This window comes from Rhinatrema bivittatum, chromosome 11, assembly GCF_901001135.1.
Source record: "Rhinatrema bivittatum chromosome 11, aRhiBiv1.1, whole genome shotgun sequence".
Classification (NCBI taxonomy): domain Eukaryota; kingdom Metazoa; phylum Chordata; class Amphibia; order Gymnophiona; family Rhinatrematidae; genus Rhinatrema; species Rhinatrema bivittatum.
In genome coordinates, this window is record NC_042625.1 from 48,010,608 (window position 1) to 48,026,562 (window position 15,955).

Consider the following 15,955-nt stretch of genomic DNA (forward strand, 5'->3'; position numbering starts at 1 on the left):
ATATTTTAGTTTCTTCATGGAGCAGGAATGAGCCCCAGGAAAGGGTTTTATTTTTGTGGCAGAGGTGAAAACTTAAAAAAAAAAAAAATAAATTAATTTTGTTTTAAAAATGAATTGAAAGAAAATGTCATTAATATTTACCATTTCATTTCAAATGAATGCATATCCCTACTTTGGAGTACTGTGTACAATTCCAGAGGCTACACCTTTAACAGAATATAATTGGTCTAAAAGGCAGCTACTAAAATAATCACATGGAAACATGACGGCAGAAAAAGACTGTGCGCTCCAGTCAGTCTGCCCATCCATCCTATTAGGTTGTTATAATTCTCATCACTTCCTCGTGAGTTCTTGAACTCAGATAGTTTTTGTCTCTACCACTTCCACTGGGAAGGCCGTTCCATCATGAAGAACCTGGGGCCAGACTTAAAGATCTAAACCCTGGTGTACCCTGGAGGAAAGGGGAGATAGGACAGAGACGTTTAAATACCTCCAAGGAAGAAATGCACAGGAGGCGGGGCCTCTTTCAACAGAACAAGGAGTCATAGGGGAAAGGCGGAAGGAGGTAGACTCGGGACTAATTAAGGAAATATTTCTATACAAAAAAAGAGTGAAGCATACGTGGAACGGCCTCCCAGTGGAGGTGGTGGAAACAAGGAAAGGGATCTGAATTCAGGAGAGCATGGGACAAGCACAGAGGATCTCGGAGGGAGACGTGCATGGGTAGACTGGATAGCCATATTGTCATTCTTCTGTTTCTATCTTATGGATATACTTGTTTTGATCATGGCAGAGATTATCTTTATTCTGAAAGAAGAAAAAGAATGAAATGAGTTTGTACAGAAAGAAATAAAGGCAGCAGAGTCCAACCCCCATAATCAGGCTTGCAGATGTCAGCAGTCTGTGCACTACAGAGCAAACCCAGAGAATTTGGTTGGGTTGGTTAATAGGTTGACCCAGTCATCCTTGTGGGAACTGAAATATGATGACCTATTTTCAAGCGGTGTGACTTATCAATACATTCTCTCTCTTAGTGACTGTGTGTAGATGAATGGTCTACAGCACATGACCCATTCATTTATTGCCATAAAACAAACAGCTCAGAATAATGCACTTAATTACTGTGGTTTTAACATTTATATTTGCCATAGCATGTGCAGACTTCGTTGTTAGCATTTGAGAAAGAAAAAAAAATTAAAAAAAATGTTTTCAGGCATTGTTGAAATATTATGAAATGTTATATCGGGTGTTTTAACCTATGAGGTATTAACCAGAAGACTAGCAAAAAAACATGAAAGGGTAGTAATACGGTTTTAAAGCTGCATTCCAGTTTGCACACAGCTCTAGACCCTAGGTTTCACCTAGCACTTAAATTAAAAGCTGAGGCTAAGCTAAACGCTTCAGTCCATTTAAGCAAATCCATTACTTTCAAATTGCATAATGCAATGGAAATTTGTGAGGAAAATCGAAATAGTGGGAGATGATTTTTAAATCAGAATGAGTGGAAAATTATTTACACTCTTAGGAGGTAATTTTCAAAGGAGTTACGCACATAAATGCCACATACTATTGTAGCAATTTTCAAAAGCCACTTACTCAAGTCAATCCTATGGACAATTCAGTGGCAGATGTTGTAGCAATTTTCAAAAGCCCACTTACCCGAGTAAAACCCAGTTTTATTTGCTTTTTTAAAATCAGACCCTTAGTAACTGGTAGAGAAGCTGATAAGAGTAGCAGGAGGAGAAACAGATGAATCAAGTAATCCGGTGTTAAAACAACTGCCTTGTGCAGTCTGTTTCCAGCCGCATGCCTTCCATTAATTCTACATTACGAATATGATTTAATTTTATAAGCAAAGTGTTGCTTAGAATTCAATAAAAGCTCTATTTCCAATTTTTTGTCAGCTTAAAAGATCTTCAAAAGAGAGAATCTTCAATTGCTGGGAAAGCATCTTTGTTTTTCTAATTTTTGCAGAAACTCTAGGCATAGAGTTATGAAGACCCGTCCCTATAGCACCTTGGACTCCTACACATGGAAAATGTTGCTAGACTTGGTCTGAGAGTACTGCAGTTATGCAGTGCAAGGGTATTCGGCACCCTAGGCCCAACCTTCAGTCACGATCCCCCCTCCCAGCTTACCTATTGGCGGCAGCTCCGGGTACAGCTCTCCCTTCTTTAGCAGCATTGGCTCTCCCCCTCTGGGCCTTGTGCTGTGGAGATTTTGCTGCCCCCAAAATGCTGGCGCTCTAGGCAGCCGCCTTGTTTGCCTAATGGAAGCAGCAGCCCTGTGCAGCCGTTTCAGGCCTCCTGCAGATATTTAGGGCCATATAAGCACCATTTGAGTGGGAGCTTTGGATCTTCCCAGGCCGTACAGCTGTGATTAAAGCAGGCTTGGCAGCAGTGGCTCAGATCAGATCCTTCCTTCTGTGCTTAGTTTACACAGATCCTGACACTTTTTTCAGTTGCTTCTCACATTGTGAATTCAAACCACGAGTTGAGGGGGAATTTCCAGCTGACTCACCATTTACAAATGGGCGACACATGTTACTAATTTTTTTTAAAAAATATTCATTTATGTCACTGTTCAACCTCCTGTTCAATGTGACTGTAATAGTGCTATCTACACATATCTACAAATATCTACACTGGTTGCAGGGGTAACTCTTTGGCTCCATTTTATTCCCTTTTTTACCCTACACTGCAACGATGCAGAAGAAGCATGTTTTTTGGTTTTTTTTTTCGCAAAATCTCTGGAAGAAAATAAATATTAACAACTTCATTAAACATTTAACCAAAAGCTTTGGCACTAATCAATGAACAGTTTTAAATGATACGGAAATACAGCTGTAAAGCAAAAGGGCCTTTTATCCAGTTTGCTAATACGGTAGAAGGCTATTTTACAGATACGGATTCAGGTTGGATTTTTTTTAACGCTTAAAACTCAACAATTCACTGCAAATTTCAAAACAAATATAGGCTGATTCAAAGTCCCGCATAATGTTTTCTTTTTCTTCCGTTGACTCCAGCACAAAGCGCAACATGAATCATTAGAAAGTTCCCTAAAAATGCTAATGATGCATCCACACGGTTTTAGCGGTATCGAATTCACATCACCGGAGACGGAGTCCTACCCTGACAATCAAAGTAATTGAGCTGACCATTGGCGCAATACTCCTGCAGCTTTATATTGGTAATCCGTAAAACGGATCATTCCACCTTTTCACCTTACACGGATGTTTGTCTTCCGTCCTGAGGGACTGACCTGCCCTTGATAATCCACATGCATCCCACTAAGAGAAGCCTCTCTGCCTCCCCCATCTCAAACACAAGAAGGCCATCCAGGACTTTGAAAAGGGCTTTCATCCCAGCATCACATTCCTTAGGCTGAGAAGTGTCACTGAGACAACTCAGTTTATTTCCAGAGGGGAAAACACAACCAGAACATATGGCTTCTTTTAAGCAACAAAAGTGCAACTGACACACTAGAAGAAATGCCCTCCAAATGTCTTCTCCCTCTAGCAGTGCAGCAGCTGGGTGGCGAGAGACCCCCCCTCACGTCCTCTGGGCCAGGCTCAGGGGGGTGTCCGGTAAGTCCACAGCTTGTCTCTCCCTCCTAACATCTTCCATTTGGGATCTGCGATTGTCAGTCCATCCATCCTTTCTGTCATGGAGTGAGGGCTTGACAGTCCCCCTGCTTTGGTTCATTTGTGGACGAGACGTCGATGGCGGCAGGGTGAGGCCCCTGGTGTCTCCATGATGGATTTACTAACAGCAGACCCAGATCGTTTTTGGAAGATCACTATTAAAAAAGTGGCAGCAGTGTTCGGGTGTAGGTAGTGGTGTACTCAGAACATACACCACTAACTTCCTAAAACCATGCATAAAAAGTCCATTCTCTAATACACTAAGTATTATATAGAGATCCGGGTCGATGTTCTTCAGTGTTATCTTGGACCATATTCATAGGCAGCTGGAGCACCAGCCGTAGAATACATGTTGGCCGCAGCTGGATTCATATGGTGGTGGTGATAGCCGTGTCCTCTGATGCTGGGTAAGGGATAAGGTGTTGGTCTAGTTTTTGCACCTAAGTAGTGATCATAGGTCGTAGGGTACTTGTAGGGATGGTGATGCAGGGGTTCGGACCCTTGGGAATGGTGGTCCAGGCGAAGTTCATGAGGTGGGCTGGGTCTGGCCGTACTGAGAGGTACTAGACCACCAGGGACCGGAAGAGCTGGGCTAAGGACTCTGGACATGAGTTGCTGATGGGCTGCGTCGGCATGCAATGGAGTCCCACTAGCATCTCTCTCATATTCCCTTCTGCTTTCTGTATCTGAAACACAGAAAGATTGTGGTGAGGAAGAAGGAACGGTCTGTAATAAAATGGAAAATTAGTTAATGATAAGATCCCAGCACACTGTACTGATAGAACTAGGTAAAATGTATTATTCTCTATCTTTCCAGCATATTTAAAAATAATTAAGGTCTATAACAGCAAAGCAGATAACTTAAAACTGCCCAAGTTTTGCTAAGATTGTTTCCAAAAGCCTTGTCTGGATCTGTCTATGGACAAGATCTTTGGGAGTACAGTAAAGCCCAGGAATGGTGCATTCATTTGGAGGTGCTCTATCCCCGAGTTACATGTGATGTGGAATATTAAATTGCTGCTCCCCCTAGCACCACATGTAACCTGTTTTCTTTTAAGAAGCTCTCTCTGATGCCCAATTTAAGCAGAAACAGAGGGCAGGGTGCCCATTAAAGGATTTCATGCACCTCTGGTGCCTGGAAAGGCAGGAGGCCAGTCGCCTTCAATATCCCAGAAGTGCCTTTAAATCCTTTTAAGGTGCACCCTGGAATGTGTAAATACATTTTCAAAATCTCCTGGAATCTGTTCGTCCTTTCTCTACTGTTTATTAAAAAAATATTTCAATTGAAACCCCATCATGTCATCTGGTATTGCTAAAGTGGTCTCGCCAGTGGCCCAGGCTTCAGGGTGCGCTCATTTTGAGCCAAAGGATTTTATGGCAGATGGACCCAAGGTTGTCTGATAAATTGCAATACTTGATTTATTCTAAAGAGGAAGACGACGACATTACCATAACTGGCCTTATCGCCTGTCAGATTCATAATCCTTATCCTAATTCACATTGCAATATATGTACCACTGTGATTTATGGGGAAGGCCCTGGGTTAAGGTAATCAGATCAAATGTAACATCTGCAGAGGCAGCAAAGGGCTTGTGGAAGAAGTAGCTTGCTCCAAGAGAGGCTGTAACAGCAGTTGCTCAAATAATATCAGAGCATCAAAACGAAGGTGTCAAAGGCAACTGGGAGGAGTAAAATGAATCCACCACTAGACAAAGCAGTTAATTTTAGATGGAATTTACAAAACAGTTTTAAAAAATTAAAGAGGATTAAGGTTAACATTTCTCCAAAAGAAACATTGACAGAGCATGTCAAAAGCCTCGCCTACAATAGCTTTATAGCTAAAGACTATTTGAGTTATTTATCTTTATTTTTTATGGATTCTCATAATATAAATGCACAATGTACATGAATCAAATGTATCAATTAAGGATATTGTAACAAATATATAGAAAGTGGTACAATTCAATGTAATTTACAATAGAGACTACGGAATATGCATTATCTGTTTTCTAATATAAATAGTTTATTTTAAAATGAAAGAAAAGTCGGTAGTGGGGATGCAGGGTGTTTTAGTAGCCTGTAAAGGTCAAGCCATTAACATCCTTAACAGAACCTAAAACTACTCCTGTGAGCAGACATTCTTACTGGGATCTGATGGACAAGCAGCTACAGGCTGAAAGTGTATAGCACAGAATAAGCAGGCCCAGAGTGCTCCAAAGCGCCGGCACCTTCTGCTTGCTTTAACCATCTGTTTACTCCATGCAAATCAAGATAAATACATTCAAAGGTACTCATTTGTGAATGGCTGGATTCTGTTAGGACTGGAAAGAGAGTTCAGTTATGTATTGGACTATTTAAAGCACAACAAAAATCAGCCCCAGAAATACACTTTTTTTTTTGCTAGAAACACGACAAATTATTTCCTTCTAAAGCCCGTGTCCATATAGTCCTGTCCCTCCTGCCCCATTACTGCCACCTTTAAAGGGCAGAAGGACACGAAGGATTTCAAGAGTTGTTCCGGACTGTAACTTCCCTCAGATTACGACTTCTGCAAAATAGAAGCTGAAATATCTTTTTGTATATATTAACCTGGCGTCCAATGGATAAAGAACCCCCTTCCCCCTCCTCCAACTGCCCATCTGTCCGTTCTGGTAGCCTTTAACCACCCTGGAACTGCACCTGGATTTACAAGATTGCATTCTCTTTATCTGCCAGTCCGAACGGTACCTTTACAACCAGGAGAAGTACCGTTAGGCTGATGGAGACTCCTATATTTAACAAAACCTTCTTCCACGCTGCCACAAACTCCCCCCATGCATGTCCTATGCCTGTGATTCACTCCTGTGGGAGCTGCAGCTCCCTTTTCGTTAACCTCCTCCTCAGTCGCAGTGTTGGACCTTTACTTCTCCACTCACCCTTGGAAAACATTTGCTGCATTGTTGCTTTTGCCTCTGAGGGTAACCAGTCGAAGGAATTTCACCACACTAGTATGGTGTTGCTTTCCTGGGTTTTTTTGTGTAGCCAAATATCAATCTACTGCATTCCATTTCAAAACACCCTGCCATTAATGAAATCCACAAAGAGAGCTCTGGGGAAGGTTATTTTCTAGCCACTGGATAAGAATAGCTTTTTTTTTGTTTTTTTTACAGCCATTAACCCAATCAAAACATGACTGTCTGTAATATCTTTTCGATTCTAGTATTTTGGTTGTCTCTCCCAAAATCAAAAGGTTCTTATCAGGACCAGTGCATGGGGATTAGGTGCCTTAGGGGAATCTTATAAACTGGCACCCCCCCCCCCCCCAAGACCTCCCCACCACCCTTCAGTTTTATGCATTTATAATATTTTTTTATATGAAAAGATATTCTGAGGTAAAAATATCACTTACAATGTATATTTTTATATACACCTCATATTAGGAAAACAGAACAAGCCAGTCTGTTATAGATTTCCTACACAGAAGCTGCACACTAGCAGAATACTTCCCCTCAATCACACAAACAGACCCTCACCAAATACAGAATAAAAGACCATAAAATATAAATAGAAATGCATAGGCAAAAACTGAACTGGAAGCCGCAAGAAGCCAGACACTTTATTCAATGCAACAATGGAAAAACAAAATCACTATCACTCCTCAGAAAACACAAAACAATAAAATCAAGAAATATAAATCATAATAATAAAACTATATGAATCAAAAGAATAAACATTTCAAAACAGCCGACAAACAAAACCACCAAAAATTAAACATTCATATTAAATTATTTTATAATTCCCCAAACATCAATAAAATATTTCAAAACAGACACATCAAATAACACTCAACAATTAAAACTAATAAGGATAAAAAAAAAATGATCTGCCACTCTCCATACCTGAGCACTTTCCATTTCAGTCACCCTGAGTTTGTTGTGGAATAGTGGAAGAGAGGGGAGGAGAGGGTGGTTGTGCACAAACATTCCCCTCTCTTTCTCTCTCACACACACACATTCCAATACGCACATGCTTGATTACTCAGACATGCTCATGCACACACGCACACACACACGCATGCTCACTCTCTCCCCCCACACCACACACACATGTACATGCTCTCGCACGCACACATAGATATGCTCTCTCTCATACATTCTCTCACACACACACACATACAGATATTTTCTCTCCCTCTTATACCCACACGCTGATTCACTTTTCTTTCCCTCCAGAACAAGCAGCGACTATCTCCTCCTTGTGCATCTTCCGCCATGTGGACATCTCCCTAGTGCTCCTGCTCCTATCTTCAGCCTCGCAGGCTGGTTGAGATTCCTGCTGCTGTGCCTCCTGATTTCACCTTTCCTCTGTCCCGTGGGTCCAGCTGATGCTTGTGCTCCTGCTGCTTCATCGAGCCACATGAGCCCTGCCAATGCTGCTCTCCCTCTGGAGTCCTTTTGCAGCCAGCATGGTCCGACCAACGCTGCTGCTTCTTTAGGACCTGCGGGCCCAGACGATGCTGCGTCACCTTCTGGCCCCATGGCTCCGGCTCTTCCTTTGGGCCGCACCAGCTCAACCTAACCTGCTTTGCCCTCTTGTTCTTCTTTCTTCCAGCCCCACTGGCCGATCAGGAGCAGGGGGAGCGCTAGGTGACTACCCCCAGACTTGTGGGCTCTAGAAAGCTGCCTAGTTCTTCCCCCAGCCCTGGATCTTATCAGCATTAACAACGTCTTGTGATGTGTGACGGAGCATTTTCTAATAAACGTTATGCCTTTCAAGGTCTAGCCCTGCTTTAAATCTAAGTTTATTCCTTTTTTTTCTTTAATGGCAGAGCAGGTGAAGATAATCTGCTACCTGAGGCAAGGGCTGTGAAGGTGCCCCCCTCAAGGCATGGTGGTCTGAGGGAGAGGTCCGAGTTTTTCTGAGGGAGGCAGGGTCAGGGTTCCCAGAGGTGTGGCAGATGGAGTAATAATGTCTCTGGCAACCCTGCCCATTCCCAGGAACCCTACTACCCACCTCCCACTTTTCTCCATCATCTATCCCTCGGGGGAGTGGGAGATGATATTGGTCTCCTGCTACTTCCCTCCCATTACCCATCCTTTCCCCGCTTTTTCTCTCCCATTCCTCTCACGCCCTCTCTTTCCCTCCCCCTCCTTCTCTTTACTTTTCTTCTCTCCCCTCTCACTCACAGCCCCTGACCTTCCCCTGCAGGGGTCTTCTTCCCACTGGTGGGGGATGGGCTGGGGTCTTCCTCCGGCGGCGCATCCCTCGCTGTGCCTCAGTGCAGGTCTTTTTCTTGCTGGCAAGGAGAGGGAGCCTTACTGGCACATCACCAAACCGTCCTGCCATGCAGATCGTTTTCCTTGCAGCCACCCCAAAAATGTGCTGCCTGGGGTGACCGCTTCATCTTGCCTAACGATAAAATCACCTTGCTTAATGGATTTTTTTGTGGGGGGGAGAGGTTTCAGTGACAGAAAAATGTATTACTGTAGAACATAAAACCATAGGATGCTGGGTACACTGAGTAACACTAGAAGTAATAAGTAGCAGTGTCATACTGGGTCAGACCAATGGTCCATCAAGCCCAGCATCTTAACTCCAACAGTAGTCAATCCAGGTCACATGGAGGTACCTGGAAAATCCTACTGGGAAAATCCATTTCCTCTTGTTCACTCCAAGAAATAAATAGCAAACCAATCTGATTAATAATAATTGTTAATGTACCTGCTCCCCAGAAACTTGTCTAAATCTTTTGAAACCCAGTTAATCACATCCTCCGGCAACAAATTTCACTATTTAATTGTATGATGACTGAAAAAAAAAATCTTAAATGTGTTTTAAATCTGCTACCATTTAGTTTCATGGATTGTTTCCTAGTTAGTCCTAGTACTATATGAAAAAATAAATAAGATTGCCTACTGACCTGTTCCACACCAGGCATGATTTTATCCACCTCTATTGAACCCCTTCTCCAGTTTCTGCTTCCCATATCCTTCTCTGTACTTGTCTAGTTTTGCTCTATCTTTTTTTTTTTTTAAAGAGATGGGGCATTCAGAACTGCACACACTACCATAGATCTATGTAACATGGAGCATTGTGCACATATAACTAGGATTATTTTTCCCTATGTGCATCACTTTGCACTTATCCACATTAAATTTAATCTGCCACTTAGATGTCCAGTCCCCCAGCTTTGCAAAGTCCTCTTGCAATTCCTCATTCTCTGCTCACTGGATACATTTTGTCATCTACAGATTTGATCTCAACATTACTCCCTTTTGCAGATCATTAATTAAATTAAATACTGGGGCCTAGAGCACTCTATTGTGCACTTCTCTCCATTTTGAAAACTGATCATTTAGACCTCCGATCCTTTAACCAGAAAGTCCCATCTCCACATCAGCATGGGAAATACTATACCATGTTTGAAAAACTGATGAGAAAGGAAACCAGCCAGCTTACCTTTGTCAGTACCGTTGTGTTGAGGAGGCGAAGAGACAGGGTTTCTGGATCTGGCAAAAGCACTCATTAGAGGCAGTGCGCCTGGCCTGTGGTTCCTGGGCCTAGAAAAGCAGCACACGCCTTTGCTGAATGTTTCTAGAGTATAGAGAGTACCCAGACATATCCCAAGCAAGCTTTAGGGAAACAAAAGTCAGACTGTACCATTCAGTGTCAGATTTCTCATTTCCTTCCTACAGATTTTCTTCTAGAATATTTCAGATGTTACAGATATCCATTGGTCATTGTTCCCAGAATGCTTTGTATACTGTCCAAGAAGTCAGTGAAACAGGCAGAGGACATGGCCAGGAGTCAGAACTCCTCCTGTGTGACCTTTGGCGAGTGACCTTGCTTCACCGTGGCTCACTTGTGTTTGCTAATAACATAATGTAATTGTCCTTTGGCTCTATGGAAGTCCTGCTGTATTGTGAATTTCTATAATTTCCTCTGCCTATTATTGTAAAATATCTCAGATAAATAATTATGTTTGGAAGAAAGTCTTTTTTAAATAGGAACAATTATTTTATGGGTAGTAATCTGTATGCAGCATGAACTAGAACATTGGTGCTCTCTGGCACTAGAACAGATTTGCCTCAGACTAGAGTAATCAGATTTTTTTTTTAATTTAAAAATAAATAAAAATAAGAAAACCAGAGAAAAGTATTAGATTAAAAGTGAAATATCAGTAAAACAAGGATAATACTGTATTTCCATCCAGAGCTTAGGTCTGACACTAAATACTATTCCTATGTGATAAATACTTCAATTAGAGGCAGAAAATTCGACTTATGTACAATCAGTGCTGTACACCTCTTCCGACAAAGCAAGGTATGACACATAAAATATGTTTAGCCCTCATCACTTGGTAAAATTCATACTTTTTCAGCACCTATGGTAAGTATGTGTACTATTTAAGGACAATAAATACACATTGACAATGTGATACTAACCGTGAACCCCAGGTATATAAATGTTAATTAAGAAGAAAAATTGCTTACCTAATTCCCATACCTAGCTATGTAATAATAATAATAATAATAATAATAATAATAATAAAATAAAGAGGAATTATAGAACAATACAAACTGAACCGATTGTGGAAAGATGGGAGAAAACTCAAAGAAAAGAAAAATACATACATACATTTACAAATTAATCTGGATAAATCTACTGCTCTGATTAAAACTTCATAATCGACAACTAAACCCCAGTGAACAAGGAAAGATGACTTTTCTCACTTACCAATCCTCTGGGTCACAGTCCCTGAATCCTTTAGCAAAGGGGTTACTGGCAATTTTTAACTGTGTGATCTAAAAAGAAGGAACAGATTATCGGGAAGAGCTCTCACTGCTTAAAAATCATCTATCTATCTATCTATCTATATATGTATATATGAACATTTTCACTAGTATCTGGCATTTTTTAATTAAATATATTTTAAGCCCGAATTATGTTTGGAATATTATATTAAAAATAAGCAAGAAAATGCGCTCTCTGATTATTGGTAAAACATGTGGTTTCGCTCTCTCTCTCCCGCAAACAAAATGCCTGATTCTATGCTATTTAATACCATTCAAGAGCAAGGCTCTGGTGAGACACTTGTACGAAAACGCCAGATTATATGGGTCACCAGCAGAGCAGCAGAGACAAATCACGAGATAAATCATACTTATGTATTTATTTAAATCACCAGGGACCAGCCGGGACATTTTCTATATTTAAGCAAATCCACGGATAAAGTATGTGATTGTGAATTTCCGGAATGAGTTGAAAAACAAACTTTAAGCCCCTCAGTGACAGTTCCAGACTTAGAGGTCAAGCTGATAGAAAGCAAGAGAGACACTGCAGCTGCCCCTGACCATCAGCAGTGCCCGCATTGGAAGCAGATAAACGAGAGGTTTATTTAAAGGGCCAGCTCGCCTTTTCTTTTAGATGCAAGGCTGCGTTTTGTTTTGGTTTTTTTAAATTAATTTCAGATAATAATTTGGAATCTAGTTCTTCTCAAACACCGCTGGAAGAGTTATCATCAAGACATTAATGCGATTTATGTTTTATAGAATTATCTTCACTACGTAACTTTCAAAAGTTTTTATAAATAATTGATTGGAATGGAAAGCCAATTTCTGAAAACAAACAAGCAAAATGTATTTTCTTTTTTTTTTTTAACCTAAATAAGGAAAACTTTATAGTTGTACTTAATAACATAGTAATACGTTTTCAAATATAAAATAAAATGTTACACTTGAATTTACTTTGGAAAGAAAGTAAAACACTTTCAGACATCTCATGTAGAATAAGCCTTGGAAAGATTCTAAATACCAGAATTTAATTAATATGTGTTTTCTCTAAATTACAGTGCCTTACTACTAGAAAACTCATATTAAGTAACAATTATTTTTTTAATTCATCCGTCTGTTAAATGTTTGATTTGTCTTAATATCTGAATATAATAATTGTACTGTTAATTTATTTAAATTACTGGTTAAATCACTTAAGAATCCTGTTTAGAGAAAGATTCTATGCAAATGAGGATAATAATGATATTATTAATGTTAGAGATATTAGAGCAAACATTATTCATAACTGAAAGTCAGCAGTGTATGCTCAAACATTTACAAAACCCTTTCTGATGGCTCCCAACCACTAGATAGCAAATTCTGATCAAGGCAAAAAGCAGAGCTCTCCGAGGAAATTCTGATTGACATTTTGCAGCTGGAAAGCTGTCATTTCAGAACTAGAGCGGGTTTCGGGTTTACATAGGCAGTGAGGTCCCCTCTGGGTTGCAGGGCATTTTCTGTGGGGGTTAGAATTGCAGATCAGGGGCTCCTGCAGTGTGGCACAGCAGATGGCCGGAGGGCCGGGGTCAGCTCCTTCCATGCCTACCCGTAGTCCCCCAGTGTCCGTCAGAGCTTGCTGCAGCCCTGGCAGGACGTCCCGTTGTTTCCCAGCGACACTGAGACCCGAGAGGCCAGGGTCTCAGCGTGGCCTTGTTCCCAGAAGTGGGTCACATCCTAATCACCTGGTCCTGTTCCTTCTACTGAATAAGAGATGATCTCGCCTACAACAAGAAGGTGACCTTCTGGTGCACACAGGGGGCCTGAAACAAGCTCTGCTTCAGGAAAGGGAGGACCTGACATTAATAGGGCACCTCGAGATTTCATTCGCCTGTTTTCCATTTCTCTAAGGGCCCGATAACCCGCAAGGTTCCCCCCCATATTTAAATCCCAGCCACTGAAAAATAAATAACCGTGTTGAGGGCTTCTGGTTTCCTGATAGTTGGTTTGTGGGTTCAAGATTTATTTTTTTTATGGCGTGTAGAAAATGAAACTTTAAACCCTAAAATAAGTAAGGCAGTTCTATCATTTTTATCAGTCCACAAAAAAAAAAAAAAAAAGCTGTGAAGAAAGAAAACAGAAACAGCAATCTGAGGTCTTCTATAACCCTCTTTCACTGTCCTGTTCCTTGTCTCTGGGAACTGAGTTCACGCTGTGGCGGCCTCCGCTATTTTCTAACTGCAGAGCAAGAACCTATGTCCGTCTGTCCGTCTTGTATCCACTGCAGAGAGACGGCACCTGAATTGTTTGCTCTCTTATACTTTCCTGAATAACCAACAGCTGGAAAATATAGGCTCTGCCATCTCAGCCCTGCCACGCACATCTGTATATCGATCGGCTCGGGCAGGCAGCATCTGCATGGCTTTTGCTCTCAGATGTTTGCAATTCTTGGGTCTTCCAAGCGAGCAGCCAGCTCGAAGAAGCTAAGCATCCATTTCCCGTCCCGAGCTGCAGAGAGCATGGCCCCGGTACCTACTGATTACATAGCGTTCTCGTAATTGAACCTGACAGTTTTTAAAGAAGTTATTGATCATTCTTGCAGTAAAGCCAGCGACAGGCACCGTTTATTTATCTGGGACCCAACAAACTTCCCTCTTGCAGTGAGTGCCCAGCCTTCCTGCTCGGAATGAAGGCAGCTCCCCCTTTTCCGGCCCTCCATCCATCATGGGGAAGGCTTTGATAAATGAAGGCATGGGCAAGGTTTGTGTCTGGGGAACAGAGAGCAGGCCCCACTCACCCGGTGATTCTGATAGGCCGTGACCGCCGTGAAGCGCGTCTCCTCGAAGACGAAGGTCTTGAAGTTCTCCTCCGCGTACTTCTCGCTGTCCTTCCGGGGGTCCACGTAGACCACGTGGAAGCGGGGCTGGTATCTGTGCATGGAGTTCAGAATGATCTGAGGGAGGGGAGGAAAAAAACAAACAAACCAAAAAACAAAAAACTATCAGAGGAGATTCGGCTATCGCATCCAGCAAATTCACCTCTGCAGAAGCTCTAGAAAAGGCAACCACCATGAAATAGAAGGCGGCAGGATTTCAAATACCAGCCTGGAGAACATTAAACGATGCCGTGTGTTATATTTATCACCTGCTCATTGCAATTTATAACCGTTGATTTTAAATGTAAATACTAATCCAAATCATTGAACATACATTTTACAAAAGTTTTGAAAATTAAAAAGAATGGAAGTGAAGCGTTTAAGTTTATTATTATTATTGTTTATTTTTACAAAGCCGGGTGCTCTTACGTGCCCGTTGTCGTCCAGCAAGTTGTTGGTCAGTTTGAGTTTATCGAAGGAGACGATTTGTTTCATCCACTGGGCCCCTTTAGCTGGAGAGTCAGGATGGTAGTGCACCCTCCCTGGGGTAGCAGGGTCAGCTTTACCTGCTACGAGCCAAGAGGAGCTATGAAAAGCATATCTGGAAATGGGGGGGGGGGGAAAAGGCAGGTCAGAATTTCAGTCTCCAGATGACTTATTCTGTGATTTCCTCCAACTAAACAGGCGCTTTCTTCTTTTCCAGCACCTAGTGGCTGCAATAAGCTCCCTCCTCAGGTTGGAAATGTGACCTCTGGGTGTTTTCAGGTCAAAAGTAAAAGCTCCTCTTTTTAACCTTTCTTTTCCAGAGGTTTACATTTCTTCAGCTCATTTTCCTTGGTCCCTTAAATGATTGATTTCCTACCGATTTCCTATTTTCTAACTCGCCCTGCTTAAAGATATAACCACCTACTTTGCAGCAAGAGAGCTTGAGATTTGTGGGGTCTGCTTTTATGTCTATCCCTTCGCCTTTGCGGGTACTTTCTGTTGGCATCTTCTTCCTTTTATTGGAAATATATATGGAATAGGGATTATTCACCCCCCAACAGTAAACCTCTCCTGCAATGTGCACTTCAGTCTCTCTGTTGGGTAAATAAAGACAGAATGCTGTAGTAAGAGAGGTCCATATACCGGCATCCTTTTTTGCTTGCCTCATATATGTGGAAAAGTCTGCCGGGGGAAAGGCCCTTTAGATATATATTAGACAGGATTTAAAATAAAGGAGAACTAAAAGAAGCACAGATACACCCCGCCCCCCCTAGATTTGTGAATCCATATATGTCCAACCTACATAAACTCTACCTCGGACTTTCTAAAAATAATGGAAAATTCAAATATAGATAGAACTCCACCACCTAAAACTTTATAGCAGAAGGACATCTCTCCTCCTCTCTGGGGAAAGCTTTTCTCTTCCCTGTAGAGGTACAGAATGGCAAAAAATTGTTTCTAGAAGAACACGTGAGGCCCGATTCTGCAAAACCCATGGAGGTTGTGCTGTTAGTGAATGTGGAATGACTTCGTTTTAACAGCACCCTAGCGTTCAGTCTGGTTCTGAGCTGGAAGAGTCTGGGGGGTGTTTAAAGTTTATTCCGATTTAAAGCAGAGTTTCCAGTTTTGGGAACTCTGGTACGGGCACAGGGGGCAGTATACTATCACAGTCGAGCAGAAACATCTCTTTGTAATAGGCACCTA

General features: G+C 41.7%; 1 protein-coding gene across 6 annotated transcripts in view; it reads right to left on the reverse strand.

Annotated features, from left to right (window-relative positions):
• Positions 1-2,667: 2,667 nt before the first annotated feature.
• Positions 2,668-15,955, reverse strand: part of TBX1 (T-box transcription factor 1) — a 30,641-nt gene continuing 17,353 nt past the window's right edge. For all 6 annotated transcript variants that reach the window (XM_029619998.1, XM_029619997.1, XM_029620000.1 and 3 more), the window contains 5 exons: positions 14,696-14,867; positions 14,189-14,344; positions 11,360-11,427; positions 10,082-10,182; positions 2,668-4,329 (listed from right to left, as the gene is read on the reverse strand). In XM_029619998.1, coding sequence (XP_029475858.1) covers positions 3,944-4,329; positions 10,082-10,182; positions 11,360-11,427; positions 14,189-14,344; positions 14,696-14,867 — 883 coding nt within the window. In that variant the 3' untranslated portion in view covers positions 2,668-3,943. The remainder of the gene's footprint in view (positions 4,330-10,081; positions 10,183-11,359; positions 11,428-14,188; positions 14,345-14,695; positions 14,868-15,955) is intronic.